Here is an 18,547-nt window from a genome sequence, read left to right on the forward strand (position 1 = left end):
AGCAAAGAGCAACTGCAGCAACAGCACAACAATAGATCTGACAGTCACACTAACTCTAGGAAACATTAGCATGTACTTGTATGTATCTCTACGCTGACGACTCCCAGATCTGCCTCTCTACCCCTGACGTCTCAACCGGCATCCAGACCAAAGTTTCAGCCTGCCTGTCTGACATCACTGCATGGATGTCTCAACGTCATCTGAAGCTCGACATGGCCAAAACCGAGCTTCTCATCTTTCCCCCTAAACCTACCTCCCCTCTCCCCCCTTTCTCTATTTCGGTGGATGGCACTCTCATTCTCCCTGTCTCATCTGCTCGTAACCTTGGGGTCATCTTTGACTCCTCTCTCTCCTTCTCTGATCACATTCAGCAGATTGCCAAAACCTGAGCACTCTACCAGAACCCTCATCCACACTCTTATCACCTCTCGTCTTGATTATTGTAACCTACTTTTCACCGGCCTCCCTCTTAGCCATCTCTCTCCTCTTCAATCAATCCAAAACTCTGCTGCGCAACTCATCTTCCGCCAAAGTCGTTATGCCCACATTAGCCCTCTCCTTAAGTCACTTCACTGGCTCCCTATCCGTTTCCGTATTCACTTCAAACTTCTCCTATTAACCTATAAGTGCATTCACTCTGCCGCTCCCCAGCACCTCTCCATTCTTGTCTCTCCCTACGTCCCCCCTCGAGTACTGCATTCTGTAGATAAATCTCTCCTATCTGTCCCTTTCTCCTCTACTGCTAATTCAAGACTCCGTTCCTTTTATCTCGCTACACCTCACGCCTGGAGTAGACTTCCTGAGCCTGTACGTCTTGCCCCGTCTTTAGCCGTTTTCAAGTCCAAACTCAAAACCCACCTCTTTACCACCGCTTTTGACTCCTAACTCCTTGCCCTGTCCTTTATCCTTACCTCTTTATTCCCTTACCCTTAATTGTTCTTTCTTTATTCCTTTACCCTTAATTGTTTTGTCTGTTTACCTGTCTTATCTAGATTGTAAGCTCTTTGAGCAGGGACTGTCTTTTGTGTATGGTGTACAGCGCTGCGTATGCCTTGTAGCGCTATAGAAATGATAAGTAGTAGTAGTAGTAGTACTTGCAAAAAGGATGGGCAGTTTTCAGGTAGCCCATTTACTAGGGAAAATAGCTTTTGGAAACATTGCCAATGTTTTTTTTTTTTTTTTTTTGGGGGGGGGGGGGGGTATATGTGTATGCATATGAATGTATATATCTGTGCACACACAAAGTAAAGTTTAATACTGAAAAGCATCATGTCCAATTCTGTACTTTTACAGGGTCATTCTGGGAAGGATATGTTGGAATGATCATAAGTATCAAAGACCTGGGGAGAGGGAACTAGGGATATAAAATTTAATGGGGAGGGGGGTGCTGAAGGCTGAAGATTTGCCTAAGGCACCTAATACTCCTGCAGCAGATCTGGAAAGGAGAGCATAGATTGAAAGCACACATGAACTGGAAAAGGAAATAAATCCACCCCCACCCACTTCCTGCCTACAGTCTGTTCTCTCTCCTGCTTTGCCAGTGCTGCTTCTGGGCCATCATCGCTGCCTTCACAATATAGAAAAAGAGCGGAGAAAGAAATTGCATGAATGTCCCTTACCTCCAGTAAAGGAAACATTGCCATCAACATTGCTAGTCAAGGGGCTGCTATTGACATTCCAGGAGGTATCCAGGGCACCACCTGTACCAGAGCTAGCCTAGATACTATCAGCACTAGAGAGAAAAATAACAGTGTGGTCAAATGTATTACTACTACTACTTATCTCTCTATATAATAATTGGTCAATCTGCGTCCCTGGATGGCTGGCTGGGTTCATAACCGTATGCTAATGAGCTTACGTCAGCTCGCCTCCAGCGTTCCCTTCCCTCTCAGTGTCCCGCCCTCGCAAAAAGATGAAATGACATCAGAGGAGGGTGGGACGCTGAGAGGGAAGGCTGGAGGCGATGTGAGCCCAGTCTGCTGCCGCTGCGACCTCAGGTATGGAGGGGAGGGGAGGATCGCTGGACATGGATGAGATGGAATGGGAGGGCAGGGGAGAATCACTGGACATGGAGGGGAGAATCGCTGGACATGGAGGGGAGGGGAGGGCAGGGGAAAGAGACGAGAAAACGCTTAGACGACAGCCTTCCTAGGGCTCATTTCATTTACTCCGAAACGGGTGTTTTTGCTTGTCATTTCTATAGTGTTACTAGACGTACGCAGTGCTGTACACTGGATATGAAGAGAAAGTTCCTGCTCAACAGAGCTCACAATCTAATATAGGCAGCGAATGGAGTGGGCCAATGGGGCTGTGGCCTGACAAGCCTTTTGCTCCACATGACATCAACTAGGGAACCTGAGGGGCAGAGAGGAAGTTATCTTGTCCTGTGTCGTCGTCCCCCCCCCCCCCCCATTAACTAAAATGTTATTCCACTACCTCTGAATATCCCCTGAAAACTACAGTCAAACTCATTTTCCTTGCTTTCTTTTCCTGTACTGTGTATAGTAAAACAGTATCTACTCCAATACAACCTAAGTTGCATTGACATTACACAGCAATGCAGAAAAAAAGGGGGTAGACCATTGTGGTTCCAACATGTGTGGTTGATTGGGTGGCAACACCAGTAATTGGGAAGCAAAACCAGTGCTGGCCAGACTTCTGCGGTCTGTGCCCTGATCGTGACTGAATAAATATGGATGGGCTGGAGTGTAAATTTTAAGGGGCTTTAACATTAGCTTCAGAACTTAGTACAAGAACAGTGCTGGGCAGACTTCTACGGTCTGTGTCCTGAGAAAGGCAAGGACAAATCAAACTCGGGTATACATATAAAGTATCACATACCATGTAAAATGAGTTTATCTTGTTGGGCAGTCTGGATGGACCGTACAGGTCTTTATCTGCCGTCATTTACAATGTTACTATGTTATTGACAGACAAAAATTTCTGTATAACTACATCAATGACTGGATGCAGTACTGCGTTTCGACAGCACAAGTTCCTGCTTCAGGAGTCAAGCAATGTAATCCTTCACAATTGATCAGCAATAAATTAATAAATGACAACTGGTGAATACAATTGTTCAAACCAAGAGCATCAAACTGCAAACAGAACAACAAGGGACTCAGGACTCTGCATTCTTGTCAGTGTTCTGTTTGCAGTTTGATGCTCTTGGTTTGAACAATTGTATTCATCAGTTGTCATCCGTCAGTTTGTTACTTATCAACTGTGAAGGGTTACATTACTTGACTCCTGAAGCAAGTGCTTGAGTCGCCAAATTGCAGGACTGCATCAAGTCATTGAGGTAGATATACAGAAATTTATGTCTCTCAATAAATCACACGTGTTGCAACGTTGGTCTACCCCCTTCTTTTTTATTTCTGCGTTGCTGTGTTATTGGTAGGGGGACACTTCTGCTTCTTTTTTTTGTTTGCACTGACATTACACTGTGTTTGCATTGCAGGGAGTTCAGTGGGGGTGGGATTTTTTGTTGTCTGTTTTGTTTTTAGGAAAAAAAAAACAGTTTTTGGAGCTTTAAGGAGGATGACTTTTTAGGGAAGTGCTGATTTTGACTTTTGTTACACACTTCCCCCTTTTGAGACTATTGTTTACATTCTTCTCTACCCCTGGGCTCCTTATTCCTGTCAGACGTTTACAGGAACTGAACTTCTTAGTCACCAACCCAGAGCCTGATAGAGCTTGGGGGTGGGAGGACAGAGAGAGATTAGAGAAGAGAGGGAGAAACAGAGGCCTATGCAGAAAGTCTTGCGGTAGAGCTGCGGGTGGATGTCTGAGCATGTGATTTGTACCACAAGAGCAGGGTTTTTTTTGAGGGGGTACTTGGGGGTACTGAGTACTGGCACCTTTTCCATTGTCTGCTAAAATTGACCTATGGACCCCAAGTTTTAATGGAAGAGCTCAGGCTCTACACACCAATTCTGCCTTGTCATAGATTCTGTGACTGGTTGCAGGGGGCCTGGCTATTGTGGGGTGGGTCCACCAGTGATCACCCCATCCCTGAAGGGTGGCCTAGCATTTGAGTACCGGCGCCTTTTTTGCTAGAAATAACACACTGCACAAGAGTAATACCGCAGCAGGTGGAAAGCAAATTGCATGCAGATTTTATGCATGGCAAACCTGCTGCAAAAGGTTTTGCAGTAAGCATGGCTTCTTGTGGGTATGTCCAAAGCAAAAACAAAAGTGTTGGCACATGTTGGTGCTTAACTTTCTGCGCCTTAATATGAGCCTTGCACAAATTGCTTCCACTTGAAATTTTTAAGAGGCTCATATTTAGGCCCAAAAGCACAGGTACCGATGTGTGCTTTCACTTTCACTTTTGTTTAGATATGTGCACATGTTTTGTAACTTACCAACAGTACCAGAAATACCAAAGACAGGAAAGGCGAAGAACGCACAATGAGAGAAAAATCAAGGTGTGCCGTAGAAACGTTATTGGTTAGCAAAGCAAGACTCGACACGAGTCGTGTTTTGGCCGCAGGGACTCCATCAGGAGTCTGAACCAAACCAACCTGTTATACCTGTGGGTAGTGCCGCTGGATAAACTGGCAACACACTAACCTAACAAGAAAACAATCGGCACTCGGGTTGGGTATTGCACATGCTATATGCCAAAATCATGTATATAGCACTGAACAGAGCTCTCTGTTCAGTGTTACATACACAATTTTGACATATAGGACTAGATTCTATATATGGGGCCTAAAAATTGGTGCTGAAAATATTTCCACCTAGGTGTATTCTGTAAACCCCACCTAGATTTAGGCGCTATATATGAAATATGTCTAACCGGTTTATAGAATACACTTAGTGGCCATGCCTGCGCCTAACTGTAGGCGTGTCCATTGGCGTAAATACCAGCACCTAAGTTAGACGCAGAGCAGATGTATTCTATAACTGTATGTGTAGATTTTAGGAATGCCCATGGTCCACCCATTGCCATGCCCCCTTTTTGGCAGTGTGCATTAGAATTTACACACACCACTTTACAGAATACACCTAGCAAGTTATGCACGTAAATTCTAATTAATGCCAATTAGTATCAGTAATTGTTAAGTGGCAATTATCGGCACTGACTGGTTTGTTAAGTAATTAAATTGTGCATACAAATCCAGAATATGACCCGATTTACATGTGCAGTTCCGGTCGCGCTATATAGAATCCGGGGGATAGTGTGTATGTGATACCCAACCCCCGAGTGTCAATTGTTTTCATGTTAGGTTAGTGTGTTTCCAGTTTATCCAGCGGCACTACTCATAGGTATACAAAGTGGGTTTTGTTCAGACTCCTGATGCAGGCCTAGCAGCTGAAACACGACTCATGTCGAGTTTTGACTTGCCAATCAATAAAGTTTCTAGGCCACACCTTGACTTTTCTGTCATTTTGTGTTCATTGCCCTTCCATATTTGTAATTTACTATCTGCCTCTAAAATTTGCACAGGCTTCCTCCCTCCTTGCATAATAAGACAAAACCAGCACTTTAATGTGAAAGATTGACAAGAAATCCTCTCTGTAAAACTTTCTACACTACTCTGGACCCTGGCGAAAAACTTCTTGCATTGTGCGTGTGTCAAAATTAGGCAGGGTACTCTGTGCATTGCATGGGATACCTAAATCGGCTCAATCAGCAAACATTTTAATGCAACATCTGGCTGTGTCTTCTGTGCAAGTTAACACCTGTGCACAAATCCTTTCTGCATTGCTTGGCACATACAACCGGCGTCCAACTCTCGGTAAATCTGCGGCTAAGCCCGTGGCTGCTTTCTGCATCATCCTCATAAATAGTTAGGGGAAGCCTTCCTTGAGAAGGAAGAGTGCAACCAAGAAGAGGTAGGTTGGGGAACTGAAAATAAACTGAGGGATGGAGTTACAACGAAGGAAGACAACCACCAAGAGGAGAAAGTAAGCATAGAGTGGAGAAGACCTGAGGAAGATGGGAGAGGCACTAAGTACATAAATATTGCCACACCGGGAATGACCAAAGGTCCATCAAGCCCAGTATCCTGTTTCCAACAGTGGTCAATCCAGATCACAAATACCTGGAAAGATCCCAAAAAAGCTCAATACATTTTATGATGCTTATCCCAGAAATAAGCAGTGGATTTTCCCAAGTCAATTTAATAATGGTCTGTGGACTTTTCCTTTTGGAAACAGTCCAGACCTTTCTTAAACCTTGCTAAGCTAACCGCCTTTATAACATTCTCTGTCTACAAATTCCAAAGTTAAATTACACGTTGAGAGAAGATAGATTTTCTCTGATTCATATTAAATTTACTATTTTGTAGCTTCATCGCATGCCCCCTAGTCCTAGTATTTTTGGAAAGAGTAAACAAACGATTCATGTCTACACGTTCCACTCCACTCATTATTTTATAGACTTCTATCATATCTCCCCTCAGCTGTCTCTTCTCCAAGCTGAAGAGTCCTAGATGCTTCAGCCTTTCCTCATAAGGAAGTTGTCCCATCCCCTTTATCATTTTCATCACTATAAAGAGGATGAAGAAGGAAAAGAGGCAAAGTGCAAGAAGAGGGGAGAGAGAGAAAGAAAGGGACAAGAGAGAGGCAAAAAGGAAAGTGATGAGAAAAAGAGGTACCAAGATAAGGAACAGGGTGAGAGGTACCAAGAGAAAGGGTGAGGCATGACCGTCACAGTACCAAGGTATGAGCTACTGAGGAGAGATCAGACAGAAGAGGAAGGGGGCAAGCACAGGAAGCAAAGCACTGAGAGGAGTGTGGGATGGCGAGAGACCCTGTAAATAGAGGGACAGAGCAGAACTAGTAGGAGGGAAGCGAGTATGGAACACAACCTAAATTTCACTTCCTCATTAACACAGGCAGCCGTGACTTTTCAATCCGGCATAAAATTTCAATAACCCACACAAATTAAAACAGGATTCGTGCGTTTGCAAATGGCAATAACTTGGCCGCAGCTTTATTTAAATCCAACTTGACTTAAAATTAGGACACCCAAGTCAACCTAAACCTTTCAAGCTTTAGCATGCCAATCCCAGTCCGCCACCATTAGCAATTCACCAAGCAGCAAACCAAAACTCTCCGCCTCACAGCAAGGTGGCTCAGCCTTAAGTGCGCTGTCCCAGCTACAGAACTTATCTGACATCAGGCTTGGGTACACCCGCTCAAAGCTGCAACATTATGGTTGAAGGTTATCAATAGAAATCAAACAAAATAAAACATGGAAAAGAAAATAAGATGATACCTTTTTTATTGGACATAACTTAATACATTTCTTGATTAGCTTTCGAAGGTTGCCCTTCTTCGTCAGATCGGAAATAAGCAAATGTGCTAGCTGACAGTGTATATAAGTGAAAACATTCAAGCATTACTATGACAGTCTGACAGGGTGGGAGGATGGGGGTGGGTAGGAGGTATGCATGGGGACATCAAAGCATATCATTGATATTCTAACAGGATGGGTGTGGATAGGTGAGGGGTGGGGTGAAGGTTGAAACTGATCGATTTAGGGAGGGAGGAAGGGATGCACCCTTCCCCCCCCCTCCGAGCACCAGCCAAAGATGGTACTCTGCATCTCCCCAGGGGTTATTTACCTCTGGCTTTCTCTCCACCTATCTCAGTAGGGTGCTGGTGCGCAGCAGGAAAACTCCCCAGCCGCCCAGCACTCACCCCACTGCCTAACTTTGTGCAGCCTTATCGAGTGCACGGCGCCAAACATTGTTGATGTTTATCAGACTGGATGGACCGTACAGGTCTTTATCTGCCGTCATTTACTATGTTACTATGCGTGCACCCGAGGGGCACTATGCCTTTTTTTTTACATCTAGAGATACAGCTGTATGAGGAGACAGTGCTGCAGGGTGTGGTTGAATGTGATTTGAATCCCTTTCAGTGAGTCATCCTCATGTCTCCCAGTTCAGTGTTTTTACATTTCTTGTGTTGGGCCTCACAAGGAATAATTACAGAAAGTAGTTTCCTCACTTCTCCCAGGCTCTGGGGACAGAATATTCCAGGCATCCCTTGTCTGACTGTCCTGGGCATATACCGCATGACAGCAACATGAGACTTCATCTACCACTATTTCCTGCTGCCGCTGGAAGATGTTAGGCTGCTTCACATCACTAAATCATAGATATCTAGCACTTTTCCATTTTGGAGAGCCAGGGGTCCTCTGAAGATGGCATTGGCTGCCCTGTTTTCCCACCTCAGTTTTATCATATTCAGGGTTTGTTACTTTGTTTTTGTGAACATGTTGGAATTCCTGACTTCTAGTTTTAAAAGGGGCTCCTGTAACTTGTTCCCATCAATCATTCACTTTTTCAGACAATCTCATTAAAGGATCTGAAACTAGAATGCATTTAAACTTGCTGCTTGTACAAGCACAAATTACAGTGAACTTACACTAAATCAAAGATTTGCCCACGCATTTGGTTTTACTATTTGAAGAGTTGAGCTTTACAGAGCTACAAAATATCATACAACTGCCTGTCCAGTACAACATAGGCTTTTCAGGGTGTTTCATGAAACAACTTTCATTTTCACAGGAAGTTTATGCAGAAGGAGGGTTTCACCTCAAGGTGGCCTGTTGAATTCACACATGTCTAATCAGAGTCACTGTTCATTCTAATTGGTTATTTGAGTACTTAGCAGTGCTTGAGCTCATTACTTTATAATGGGGCTCATTTTCAAAGCCGGTTACTATGGAACTTTGTAAGTCTAAGTGCTTTGAAAATACACTTCAAAATGTCTCCTAATCCTTTTGACTCTCATCCCATTACTTTAATAATCCATGCTGCTCCTTGAGAGGGGAGGGAGTGTGAGTGTGCAAGATGACCACATTCAAGCTTTGTGTTTGCAGCAGGGGCTTATTGTTTTTTTTTTTTCCAGTCTTACATGAACCTTTGCTTTTTTGCTTAGGAGACATTCTTTTAAGGCAGAAGACATGGATCAAGGATATGCAGTGGAGGATTATTCGAGCCTAGAGCTGGATGATGAGGTTTTTCACTCTGATGACTTTGTCTGCTCTGGTACACCGGAAAGAGTGACCCCCACAGCTGTGTTCTCACAGAGCCACCCCTGCACCTGCTTCTTTGGCAGGTTCCAGTTGTTTCCCCTCTCACATTGCTGTGGCCCAGGGATCCGGCATGTAGAACATGAAGATAAGGCAACCCAGACACTGAGCCCCTCTTCACCCTGCCAAGACATCATGTTACCTTGTGGAGTAACTGAAGAGCCTCACAGACTCTTCTACGGTAAGGAAACTAAACCAGTCTGTTGTCCCACCTAACCTTGGCTTGGTCTTTCTTTCTTACATCCCAGATATACACTATCTACTTTATTCTGTGTTCTTGGATTTGTCTTCTGTATATAAAGGCACTGGGGTCTATGTCTGACAGAATTCTATTTCTCAGCACAAGCCTCTTGGCCTTCTTACTAACCAGCCTATGTACCACTTCTGATCCTATAGAAAGTACCTAAGAAAGGGCTTTGCTCTTACCATTACTGATTTGGCTTGGGTCCTTTCTGCTCTTGGCCGGAAGGCGAGGCCTGCATCCATTGCTGGCCTTCCCTTTACACTGGGGTTAAAGAACGGGTTAAGGCTGTACGTTAGTATTGACCCTGTAGCCTTTTTCAGTATAAATATGTGTTCTAGGGATGGCCGAGTAGCCTTTTTCAGAGAAGCACCTTGGGTTTGGACTTGAAGTTTTCCACTGGAATTCAGAGGTAGGCGATAGACTTTATTTTAGTAGTCTTGAGTGATTCTGCAAATGTGGAGGGTAGTTCTATAAACAAAAAGCACCTATTTTTAGGCATCAAAAAGGTGCCTATTAGAAGCCTATTCTATAAAGAAAAGTTGGCGCCAACTTTCCTTTATAGAATACTAACACAAAAGGTCAAATAAGCGCCTATATTTTAGCGTGAGGACTTACAACTGCCATACAGCTGCTATAAATGCTAGTGTCTAGATCAGGGGTTCTCAAATCAGTCCTCGGGACCCATCCCCAGCCAGTCAGGTTTTCAGGATAACAACAATGAATATGCATTTGCATTCAATGGAGACAGTGTGTGCAAATTTATCTCATGCATATTCATTGTGGGTATCCTGAAAACCTGACTGGCTGGGTGTGTCCCAAGGAGTTGGTTGAGAACCTCTCTGGTCTAGATTGTTAAAGAATGCCCATAGATTATATTATTTTATAATCTGTAAGTGTAAATGTGCACTTTGCCCAAAGTCCAGAAGGTAAACAGACATGCAAAAGACTAGATTAAGGGCCAGGGCTGTCTTAAGGCATGAGCCAGGTGAGGCACTTGCTCAGGGCACCAAAAGCCTGCCTTGCTGGCTCGCCCTTCATATAAGTAAGAGTGGGTTTTGTTCTCACCACTATGCTTTCTTTTCTGCGTGGTTGCCAGCACCACCGCAGGTTTAAAGCTGATAGCAGGTACTTTCCTGTTGCACTTAGACCTGTGGTGGTGCTGGCCATTGTACAAGGAGAAGAGAACAGTGGCGAGGGCAAAAGAACATGCTCTGTCTGCTGTTTAAAGATTCATTCTGACAGACAAGGGGATGGCGCTGCATGGGAAGGGGTAAAGAGCCACAGCTGGTGCAGGCCGCCACAGCTTCTTGAGCCTGCATGGATACCAACATTTACATATGTTTTTGCTGCCTAAATCTGAGCAGCTCCTTGTAAAATTACCCCCTAGTTGTCTTGGGACCACACACTCTTGCAATCAGTTTGCTGTTACGTGTAGCACTATAGTTGTCATTGGTGTCACTTCAAATGTGCTTTGATTTTTTTTTTTTTGCTTCCCCAAAACATTCACCTTTGATTAGTACAAGTGTCACCATCTGGTACTGGACCTCTGCTTGGATTTAGTTGTAGGCAAGGGACACCTTACACTGTGTGTCCTGTTCAGCTGTCTTATCCTGGCACTTTGCAAACAAGTCTGATCAGAAATCCAGCAACAAGAAATTGTACCAATTCATGTGTACTATAGCAGCAGACAGGGTAACTGATATGCTATGCTTTATGTCTGATGTTGAAACAGTGGCGTAGCTACATGGGGCAAGGGGGGCCTGGGCCCCCGTAGATTTGGCCCTGGACCCCCCTGCCGACGACCCTCTCGATCCCCCCCTCCCGCCGCCAACCCGCCGTCGCCTGCCTTTGCTGGCGGGGGACCCCAACCCCCGCCAGTCGAGGTCCTCTTCTTCTCGCAAAAGGCTTCCTTCTGTTTCTGACGTCCTGCACGTACAACGTGCAAGGCTTCGTTCTGTGAGTCTGACTTCCTGCATGTTGTACGTGCAGGACATAAGAAACAGAAGGAAGCCTTCTGCGAGAAGAGGACCTCGGCTGGCGGGGGTTGGGGTCCCCCTCCAGCAAAGGCAGGCAATGGCGGGTTGGCGACGGGGAGGGGGGGGCAAAGTTGGGAGGGGGGTCAGCAGTGCCAGGGGGGGCTAAAATGTGCCCTCTCACCTCAGGCTCTGGACCCCCTTCCCGCCAAAGTCTGGCTACAGCCCTGTGTTGAAGTACTAGGAAGATAGCAAAATTGCGATGAGATTAATCTTAATGTGTGAGGGTTGAAAATCTGAGGACAGGCCAGGTGATTGTTGTGCATTGTGCTACTGAATAGAAGCCATGCCTGTATGCTGTTTTCAGACTGGACAGAGGAACTGAATGAAGCTTCCTGTTCCAATGTATTCCAGGGAATGCTGGGTACCGTTTGCATTTCCCAGACAGTTCAGAGCTGAATTCACGTCTTCAAGAGGAGTCACAGCAGGGGCAACAGGAACTGAGTGCTGAAGCCCAGATTGCACACAAACTTCAGTGCATCGGAGACCAGTTTCACAGGCTCCACTTACAGAGGGTAGGCATCCGCTGCACAGCAATTTTATGGTCTGTATAAACAGCATCACAGCAGCGGGGCTGTTGGGAGTCATGTACTTATGGATTTCCACTCTTTTATTAAATCCTCTAAAATGCAATGCATGTAACTAGCCACAGTATTCACTATGACTGTCTTGCATAATGAGCAGTAACAAAAGGCTAGATGAACTAAGCGTTTTCCTTATAATGGAATAAAACCCTTTTGTATATCAGGTCCTAAGGTAATCCATCAGCCAATGTTCATATTGACTGTGATTCTTGCAGTAATAGTCTAAACAGTAGAGTCATTAACTTAAGCCCAAAGATCTGTTTAAATTAATCATGACTGAATGCTAATGCACTTTGGGGGGGGGGGGGAGGATTTGCAGGTGATGTAAGTTTTTTAAGCTCCCTCATTTGCTCAAAATGCTAGGCCATAGAATAATTCTCTGTATCCTAGGGATATGTATTTGTTAATGCCCAAGTGGGGGAGTTATCAATGTGGGCCACCTTTAAGATGTGGTTTTTTTTTACTGTTAACGCCAGTTATTAGTAACTAGATCTCATAGCATAAAATGGGATCTGTGTTAGAGTTGTATGAGTTAGTGATAAAATAACAAGTCTTAATGGTAGCCTATGGTGATAACTACGCCCCACTGTTTGTTGTCATGCCTTTAAAAATGTAGGGGTATGTTTACTAAGGTGTGCTAGCATTTTTAGCACACGCTAAATTTTAGCGTGCGCTAACACTAGAGACACCCATATATTCCTATGGGTGTCTCTAGCATTATCACGCACTAAAAACGATAGTGCGCCTACAGCGCGGCGTAGTAAACAGTGCCCGTAGTGCGTGCAAAATCAGTTTAATGAGTGTTTAATCCATGAATTGGCATGCATAAAGTTGATTTGCCCACATTCAAAGTTCTAACACGTATAAAACATTTTTTATTAACACAAATATATGAAACAAAAATCTGAAAACCAAACAAAAATTTGTTTCCTGGGCACATCTGTACTGCAGCCTGCCAAAGTCCTTAATATTTGAGATGTGGGAAGAAGCAGCAGCAGCAGCAGCAAAGCTGCGGGGATGTGGGAAGAGCAGTGACCCTGTCAAACAGGACACCACAAATACAATATGTATTGTGGCCATTGCAATATATATTGTGGCAATGCTATACTCTGTACCATGCAGTAGTTGTAAGAAACTGCCAGCAATACAAAATAAGTCACATGATTGCAAGGATCCTACCCATGTAATTTACAATCCGACTTTAAAAAGAGGGTCACAGTGGATAGAGGAGTTTGAACTGGGGTCTTCAGTCTTCACATCTTGGGTTTCCAATCCCTGCTCCAATTTTTAAATATCCCTGATGTTCCCTTTCATTCAACCAAAAACATCTCTACTCACAGGGAAATATTTCTTTGTACAGCAGCTGCTCGTTTCTAGTCATTAAAAAAGCCCCTTTTTATAGCCCTTTTACTAAAGTACAGTAGGCAGTTAAGGCATTAATTAGCATACGCTGCTAATGGACAGTCACATTAACAGTTAACTGCACTGGCATGACAGCGCATGCTAATAATTCATGCACCAATAGTGGCATATTTAAACTAGGTGCATCAGTGGCGAATACATCCTCTGTCAGACCCGGTCCTCCCCATCTTAAAATCCTCTCAGCTTTAGTCTTCACCTGGGCAGCAACAGTGTGGCACTGATAAGCTGCCTGCGGCCTGCTCCAGGACTTCCTTCCTGAATCGTCCCACCCCTTCTGATGCAACTTCCTGTTTTGTGAAGGGCTGGGACAGTTCAGGGAGGAAGTCCTGGAGCAGGCCACAGGCAGCCTTATGAGTGCCGCTGCCACTACCCGGGTGAAGACTAAAGCCGAGAGGATTTTAAGGTATGGGGTTTTTGGTGGCGGTGATGTTGAGGGGAGGTGGGGGTGGTGGCACGGGGAGAGATGTACTCCCATAAAATGTTTCTGACTATGCCACTGTGCTCTAACTGCGTCTTGTGGAGTGGGGTGGAGAAGGGATATGGACAGCGCCTTGCAGTTAACACACAGTAACTTACCATGTGCTGTCACTGCTTCACATAGTGCAGATGTACTTATAACCTGCTATGTGTGAGGGGAGCAGTGAAACTGCCATTGCACCTGAGTGGGAGGCAGTAAGGGTGCAATACCTGGGTGCCTCCATTTCAGTAACCTTGACACGTAAGTTCCATTGTAGAATACTAGTGTAACCCGGTACCAAAGCGCCTAACATGCCAGCCAACTGGCATGTGTGGGCATCTAAATCCAGCAGGGACACGTGGAACTTATAGTATGCTGTAAGTTATGTGTGTAAGTGGAAGCCCCGCCTATGTCCCACCCATTCTCCACTCCTGCGTACGCCCCCTTACAAATAACACTCTGTGTAAGTTAAGTGAGTATTTGCAGAATAGCACTTAGGCATATGTTGGGCCAGATTCAGTAAACAGTGCCCAAAGTTGGGTGCCAGAAAAAAATCTGCACCCAGTGTTGTATAAAGGGTGCTCTAGGCTGAGCGCATTTTATAGTGTGTAGCACCGATTCCTGCACCCAATTTGGGCACATATCTGTGGTATTCTGTAACACTGCACAAGTTTCTGGAATGCGCCCCTGAGCTGGCCATGCCCTCTTTTAGGTTGCATGCTATGGGATTTGGGTATGTAGTTTTATAGTTCGTAGCAAGATGCATGTAAGGGTAATGTATTTCATATACTGTCTGTCTGTGGTACAACCAAAGAATGTGCAAATCCAAATTGGAGCCAGTTAACATAATAATTGTAAGCGCTCAATTATTTATTTATTTATTAGGATTTATTTACCGCCTTTTTGAAGGAATCCACTCAAGGCAGAGTACAGCAAGAATAAGTCAAACATAAGCAACAGACAATTACAGCAGTAAAAAATATTCAAACAACAATACAAAGTATAGTATGCTATATCACAATGCCAGCAGAGTACACAATAAAACATTTTGATAGACAACATAGGGTGTGAGCAAAGATGGAACATATAGGTAGAGATAGTGACAGGAGTAAGAAAATGAGACTAGTTAGAGAGTTGCAAATGAGGTCAGAAAGGTGCTTGAACAATTAATTGGCTTGTTACACAATTTAGTTGCTTGTACATCTCAGGGTGGTGCCTAAGTTTAAGAGGCCTTTATAGAATCCGGGGCATTATATGCACATCATTATTTTAAACATTTGATGTGAGCGCCTAGTTTGTACAGTTGCTGTTCAACCGCATGCACGCTGTCACTTCTGTTAACACATGGGAAAGGTTTTTTCGTTTGCAGCAATTGACATCTGAATGGGCAGATACTGGTAACTCTCCCAACAGTTACTACAGAGGCTTTGCAGTTACTCGGGCGCAGTTTGGGGGGGGGGGGGGGGGGGGGGGAACAGACCTCTACTGCACTTTAGTAAAAGGACCCCTTTGTATTTGAAACTGCTCCTATGCTGGCCTGTTGATTTCCTGCTTGGCTAGAGGTGTGAGTGAAACTTACAGCTCAGAGGAGATTCTGGGCATGTGCTGTGCTTTGCAGTTGTCCTGTACCTGGCTTTCCAGTGTGTTTTCACTCAGCCGCATCCCACGGTTTCAGAATTTTGATTTATGGATTATTCATTCTGGACCCGCATAAAGGTCAAGAGCTGAAACCATTAGTCAGCATCACTTTGACAAATAAACTGTCTCGTCGTTCCCTAGCCGAGAAGCTAATGTACCCTGCCTCGTCTTGCTGCTGCTAACCTTCACGAACAGCAAAGGGTTAAACCGGCTGTTTAGGGGGAGTATTTAAAGGAAGCGCTGGAAGACCCGGTTGTGCAGAAATTTGACTCCTTCCAGCTGGTGGGAGTGTGGCCATTTCAATGCCTTTGTCAGGAGAACGTGTCCAAGAATGAAAGAGGAGAAAAAGCAGCGGCTCCTCCCCAGGGCACTGACCTAAACCCGGGGAGGAGGAGGAGGGGGCGCGAGCGGGGGAATCACGTGCTCTGTTAGCAAACAAAGGCGATGGGCGGCGGCGGCGAAGCCGGCGCCAGACCCGTGTGCTGTTAACCCCTTCACATCCGCCCCAACAAAATGAACCAAAAAGAAAAGGGACTTGCTGACAGCTGCTCGGTAATGTGTGTTGCAAGGGCATCAGTCCTGAAGTTAGGGAGTCCCGAGGGGTCAGTTTTGAGTGAGATACAAACACTCCCGGGCTAGTGTCTTTCAATATGTTTGGTTTTACTCATACTGGGACAATAACGAACCTCACTGTAAATAATGCTGACACCATCAGTCTCTCCACTGCTTAGTGCTCACTCAACTTAATATATGCGTTCTGCCAAAAAGAAGTTGGCTGCGGTTTGGGTCCAAGAAGGCAGTTGTTTTTGTGAAATTACAGAAAATGAGCTGCCCATTGTGTTCCATTCTGTGCGGGGTGCTGTCATCGGGTCTAAGTGAATAAGATCAACGTTTGATAAGAAGTCGGTAGTAAGTGTCTGTGAATTGTTTTTGACAAGAGCACCATAGACTGTGCAGTACTTGGCATGGAGGCAGCAGCAGAAAGGGACTTTTGTAAGAAAATAGGTAAAAAAAAAAAAAACCAGATCCGGCTTGGAGGGCTTGTGCCAGTAGAGGTGCAAACAGAGTGGAGCAAACTGAGAATCGGAAAACAAAGGCAGAGCACAGGAGGGGGAGGGGGAATAGCGTGAGTATGAGTTGGAGAAATGCCACTGTGTTTGGTTTGTGGCTGGCTCCCTGTTTATATGGCTCTCTATATTTAGTCTGTGAGTCATCACACTGAGCTACTACCCACAACTCTGGGCACTGCACCTGACTGCAGGGCTCTGCTTTCAGAGCTGCCAGAAAGGACTCATCTCTTTTCAGGCAGTTTTTCTACAACAGTAAATTACTTCCTTTTTTCTAGTAGCAGGTTAAAGCCTTTTTAAAACTAGGTTGAAAGGTAACACTTCTGTCATGAACATCATTACCCCTTATCTTCACCTTACAATGAAAATACACCAGCCATTCAGATGCTGATATTCAGACTGCGGGAGGCAGCCTGGCTAGCTCAACATTCAATGCTGGGTTGTTTTTTTTTTGGCCACTGTGAACCTAGCTGGTTAAGCCAATATTCATCAGCTGACCGGCTAGGTTATACTGTAGCAACCAAAGATGAATCTGTGGGTGTCTATCTGGCTGCATAAATAGCAGGTCCATCTTTGGTCACTAAACTTTGTCAGCTGATGAATATCGGCACTAACTGGCTATGTCGCGCAACATAGCCGGTGACCAGACTAGCCACAAAGTGGTAATATTCAGCCAAGATAGCCGGCTATCTCATGCTGAATATTAGCACAGTCGGCTTAAGGCTATTTATTTATTTATTAGGATTTATTTACGCATCAGTTTCAAAGCCCAGACTTTAATCCACAAGATAATACACGGAGAATCTCCAAATTATATGATAAATCTGATCGACCTTCCAGGAAGAAACATGGCTGTATCCTCACAAAAGTACCTCAACCTGCACTACCCCAGCTGTAAAGGTCTCAAGTACAAAACTTATTATGGATCCAGTTTCTCCTTCCTGGGCAGCCGTCTATGGAACGCTATCCCTAGACCTATCCGAGCAATCCATGACCACACCTTCCATTCAGAAAAGCACTAAAAACCCATCTATTCAAACAAGCCTACCCAAAAGACCCAGATTAATCTCATGAACCCATCTACCTTACATATCAAACATATAAACGGCGAGTGACCGTACTCACTTGCAAATGCGCAGTAGAGACTTCCATATCATCAAGCTGATCAATCCATAGACTGGTGGGTTGTGTCCATCTACCAGCAGGTGGAGATAGAGAGCAAACTTTTGCCTCCCTATATGTGGTCATGTGCTGCCGGAAACTCCCCAGTATGTTCTCTATCTCAGCAGGTGGTGGTCACACACAGCAGCAGCTCTGGCTAGGCCTCCAAGCCTAATCCTTAGGTTTTGTTGAGGCCTGGGGTTGAGGGCTCTTTTGAGCAAGTGCAAACCTGGTGGTGCCAGGTCCCTCCTTTTCTCCCCCCTCCCGCTGGCTCCGTTTAAAAAAAAAAAAAAAAAAAAAAAATTTTTAAACGTCTTTAAAGGCGTTTAATTCGACGTTTCTTTAAACGTTCATTTCAGCTACTCACTGGGACACCAGTTCGTTGCAGCTCGGAGCGGCAAGCAGGTAATTTTACCTTTTTATAGCGGGCAGGGGGTTCCCCGATTCTTCTCCTCGTGGCAATGGCGTCGGAGAGCGAGGGCGCAAAGGGTCGCTCCCCGGATCGCTGGAGCGCTTCTAGAGGGGATGCGGGGGTTTTACAACCTGATTCGCCCTTGATGGGTGATAGTTTAGTGACCGATGAATGTCCCGGTCGTTCCTCCGGCGTGGCGGTTTTTTCCCGCCATAAACGCCCATCCCCGCTCCTCGCCTCCGCCATCTTGGCCGGCCACGCGGCTCGGACGGCTTCTTCGGGGCCGTCCTTGAGGTTGGAGACATTAATGCCATGAACGCCCTTAATTTGGGCGACGGCACAAAAGCGGCTAAAGTTAAGCGCCGTTCTTCCCGCGCGGCTCCTTCATGGAGTTTCGCGCCGGACGCCATTTTGGATGCGCAGCATGTCTCTCCCCCGCTATTGCGAGCGCCGGTTGAGAGTGCGTCTAGG

The 18,547-nt window shown here is 45.2% G+C and overlaps 1 protein-coding gene across 1 annotated transcript in view; it reads left to right on the top strand.

Moving 5' to 3' along the window:
• BMF (Bcl2 modifying factor) overlaps positions 1-18,547 on the top strand; it is a 60,402-nt gene that overhangs the window by 7,507 nt on the left and 34,348 nt on the right. The window contains exons 2-3 of the mRNA XM_030214598.1: positions 8,905-9,239; positions 11,690-11,850. Coding sequence (XP_030070458.1) covers positions 8,905-9,239; positions 11,690-11,850 — 496 coding nt within the window. The remainder of the gene's footprint in view (positions 1-8,904; positions 9,240-11,689; positions 11,851-18,547) is intronic.

Source organism: Microcaecilia unicolor, chromosome 9 (assembly GCF_901765095.1).
Source record: "Microcaecilia unicolor chromosome 9, aMicUni1.1, whole genome shotgun sequence".
NCBI lineage: Eukaryota > Metazoa > Chordata > Amphibia > Gymnophiona > Siphonopidae > Microcaecilia > Microcaecilia unicolor.